At 40.0% G+C, this 3,857-nt stretch overlaps 2 protein-coding genes across 2 annotated transcripts in view; one reads left to right on the forward strand and one right to left on the reverse strand.

Annotated features, from left to right (window-relative positions):
• The first annotated feature begins 323 nt into the window (after positions 1-323).
• Fak (protein tyrosine kinase 2 Fak) overlaps positions 324-3,857 on the forward strand; it is a 48,025-nt gene continuing 44,491 nt past the window's right edge. The window contains exon 1 of the mRNA XM_011498314.1: positions 324-488. Within this exon, the coding sequence (XP_011496616.1) occupies positions 409-488 (80 nt within the window). The 5' untranslated portion in view covers positions 324-408. The remainder of the gene's footprint in view (positions 489-3,857) is intronic.
• LOC105361062 (uncharacterized) lies at positions 2,598-3,736 on the reverse strand. Its single transcript, XM_011498147.1, has 3 exons — positions 3,395-3,736; positions 3,093-3,207; positions 2,598-2,951 (listed from the first exon to the last, which is right to left on the reverse strand). Exons 1-3 carry the CDS (start codon positions 3,490-3,492, stop codon positions 2,634-2,636), a joined length of 531 nt encoding a protein of 176 aa, XP_011496449.1. The 5' UTR covers positions 3,493-3,736; the 3' UTR covers positions 2,598-2,633.

The raw sequence follows: 3,857 nt of genomic DNA on the forward strand, positions 1-3,857 counted from the left end.
GCGTTTGCTGGACGCTCGACATTGATACCGACCTCCGCCTCCGCCCCCGCCCAACGTCAACGCCAACGCGAACGCCAACGCCAACGCCAACGCCGCCGTGCCCCATAACTTCCGAGAGCCGTCGTGCTTTGGAGCTGTCAGAAGGCTCGTTATGATTATCGGCACTTGTCACTTTTCCTTAAACGCTCGACGTAACATTGATTTAAAAGTCTCGATAATTGGCCGCATTCGACGGGATGCTACGGCAATCACTAGCTCACTAATATAAATATCAACGTAGAATTGCGATAAGCGTTATAATGCGCGAAATTGACGAAACGTCCGGGACAAAAGTGCCTAATGATTTCTCACGTCAATGACTTACTCTCAGGTGTTTAGCATTTACGCACGGATGAAGTGGTATTTAGGATGATGGTGGAGCGCGTCGAGGGTCACCTCTTCATGTACCGACGACCCGTCTACAGGGTCTTCCAGTACCTCGAGACCGAGTAAGTATATTACAGCGCTTATGTAATGCTCGTGTTTACGAGTTATAATTCGTGTTAAAGGAGCGCCTGGCGTTTGGTGCTCCATCGACAAATCGAATATGCAAAATTTGGCCAGTGTATTATTGCATGGTTAGCGAATGGGTTTCCATGGTGAAACGCAGCCCGTTCCAAAAAAAAAAAAAAACCGATTGTTAAATGTTGGTCGATCGGCTGAACGACGTACGCGAGATCTTAAAAATACTTGGAATTCAATGGGGTTTGCAACGTTTCCCGAGAGGCAAGCGACGGTAAAATGCAAAATAATCGTTTGATTCGAACGAGCAAGAAATTTGCACTTTGATTGTGCGATATTATATATGTTTGATCTGATGGTAAGATGATTTCCATATTAAACACTTTTTTATAATAATATATTTATTAATATTGCCAAATTATTCCCGAAGAGAAGAGTATCGTGAGGACATTATCTCATATTATATTCTTCTTTCTTTCCAATTTCAATTTGTTTGTTAATCCATTGTAGATTGGTTTCAATATTCACGTATTTCCACTCGACCCAATCTTGCAAATCATCGCACGTGTAGGCAATTAAAGCAATCTGAAATACATTCCACGAGACATTAAATCGTTGTATCCCTTCATACAATTCAAACGGAATAAATAAAGAAGAAGAAAAATTGATAGAAAATAGATATAGAATGTGCAAAAGCTTTCATTACCAAAGTATTATCAACGATAATTGGTGTGCCTAAAGGAGGGCACAGTACATTCCTTTCGATCGTTACATTTTTCATCAAATCTGGCGACTCCTACGAACGTATGTTTATACTTATATAATAATTGCTTGGCTAGTGCATAAAAAAAAGTAAAGAAAAAAAAAAAGAAAAAAATAACACAATTGTAATAGAAATATAAGAAGATACCATATTGGTGGTCTCCTCGACACTTGAAGTTTCATTGTCCGAACTAGTGTTGTTCCCGCTGACTTTCGCATCAGTCGTCGCAGTTACATTTGAATCGGATTTTGATTTCGGACCGTCTTTCGCAGCTTTTGTCGCATTTTTCTTTGACGCACTAGCTGAAATAATCTCATCGGTATGAGTGTTAATTATAATCATTTGATATAATATATTTATATGATATTATTGTCAATTATTGTCATTTAAATCCATTTGAGACGTCTCGTTGAAAGTTAGTTGTGAAAAAGAGGACGAATAAAGTATGAAAATTGGCAAGATTCTGAGCTACAGTTTATACAAATTTTGTCATTTAAATCACTCGATGAACAACTCATTACAAAATTAGCGAGTCTCTGTCTCTGTCTCTCTGTCTCTCTGTCTCTCTGTCTCTCTGTCTCTCTGTCTCTCTGTCTCTCTGTCTCTCTGTCTCTCTGTCTCTCTGTCTCTCTGTCTCTCTGTCTCTCTGTCTCTCTGTCTCTCTGTCTCTCTGTCTCTCTGTCTCTCTGTCTCTCTGTCTCTCTGTCTCTCTGTCTCTCTGTCTCTCTGTCTCTCTGTCTCTCTGTCTCTCTGTCTCTCTGTCTCTCTGTCTCTCTGTCTCATCGACTAAATATTTTAGATTCAATTTGATCAGAGCCCGCGTCCATCAAATCAAGCTCGCACGTAGCAAAGTAAAATTGTGCATATCTCACGTATTGTTTGATTAGACGTAGTAAGGACACCTGACAATTACAATATGATTATTGTACCTGCGGTACTACTGACATCGGCGGCTGCTGCACCTTTAGTGCTCGTTTCCACCGTTTCTGCGCCTTTAGTGCTCGTTTCGAGCGTTGCTGGGCCTTTAGTGCTCGTTTTGAGCTTTCCTGCACTTGACTCTGACGTTGCTTCCGTCGTGGATGCTGTATCGTTATTAGCTGCCTGGGTGCTTGCATCGGCTGCTTCGGCTTCTACGATTGACTTCGCCGATGTCTCTGGGGCGTCGCTCGAGGCCGTTGTCGACGCCGCGTCTGGGCCCGATCGCATTTGCACATCGTATATGGATTGTATTGGGTCGAATAGCGCAGCTTGATGGGTCGTTTTTAGCGATGGCATATCTAAATATAAAATATAAAAGAACCGACTTGATAAATAGACTCGATGAGCTCGGTCAATTTACGAGGAGCTTCGAGACAAATTCCCGCGTCCATCATTCAAACATAACACGATGATTATGCGCATATACGTTACCTCGGCCTCTCAATGATATCGGAAAATCGTTTTTCTTTCTGCCTTTATGTTTCTTCGGCTTCGATTTGATGTTAAGCTTATCCTGAGTAAAGAATTGCGGTGCCGGTGCTATACCAGGACTCCTTACTAATCTTTTATAATTTTGATTCTCACGTTGAGTCAATTGGTTTATGTGCATTATATTTAAGTCCATTCCCGATTCTTTCTCCTTAGTCTTCTCCTTGTGCACCGGTCTTGGCACATTCCTAATCCTCATTTCTTTAACAAAATGATAATTCTGCAATAATCATAATTGGCAATATTAATAATTGCCCTATTATTTCAATTCGCTTATCGTTAACTATTAATATCATCGGCTTTCGTTATAATATACGATTAATCGCAATAATGACGCTTCTAATGGATTAATATTGATTACCTGTGTGTTTTCGATAACTGTCAATAGCTTACATTTTTCCGAGCAACACATGTGGCCAATGTCACTGTATTGTTGAGTAGGTAGCTTTACAGCTATTCCAACTTGCGCTGGAATTCTGAGTAAGTGAATGTTAAACAAATGTTAATCAAGCAATTGCATTTAAAATGCTCGTCAAACGGGCGTATCGAAGAGGCTATTGATTTGATATTTGATAATTTCATCTTGCGCTAATGCATTATTACCCACGTATTAAACGTTCTAATGGGCATTATTTATTCAATAATTCAATGTTTCTTACTTACGGACAAAGTAACGTTATCACAGCAATATTGTGCAATTCATATTTCTGCGAGTGCGGATCAGGCGTATATTCCGGATGTAATACGTACAGTGCAACCATGATAACGTAGCTCCTGTCGCTCAATGCACCAACCAGCACGGCCGTTCTTGCCTCGATGTGCTTTCTATGGAGCAAAAGAGTACGGATTAATTAATCGTCAAGCTCGATCTCGTTCTATTGAAAGTACGTTGCGATTGTGATATAATGCACAAGAGGTAGAAAATTCGTTAATCGCTTACTCATTAACGGCGGCATGATTCATACACGAGGCCGATGTTATAACATGATGTCTTGTTAATACAGCCCCACTGCACATGTAATACCTTGTGTCTCTGCATAAGCAAATTAATATTAAAAATTAAGAAGCCTGAATTACGAATTATTGATACATTGGATTGGATACAAAACAAAAAAAAAAAAAAAAA

The sequence above is a fragment of the Ceratosolen solmsi genome, unplaced genomic scaffold (genome assembly GCF_000503995.2).
Source record: "Ceratosolen solmsi marchali unplaced genomic scaffold, CerSol_1.0 scaffold14, whole genome shotgun sequence".
Lineage (NCBI taxonomy): Eukaryota > Metazoa > Arthropoda > Insecta > Hymenoptera > Agaonidae > Ceratosolen > Ceratosolen solmsi.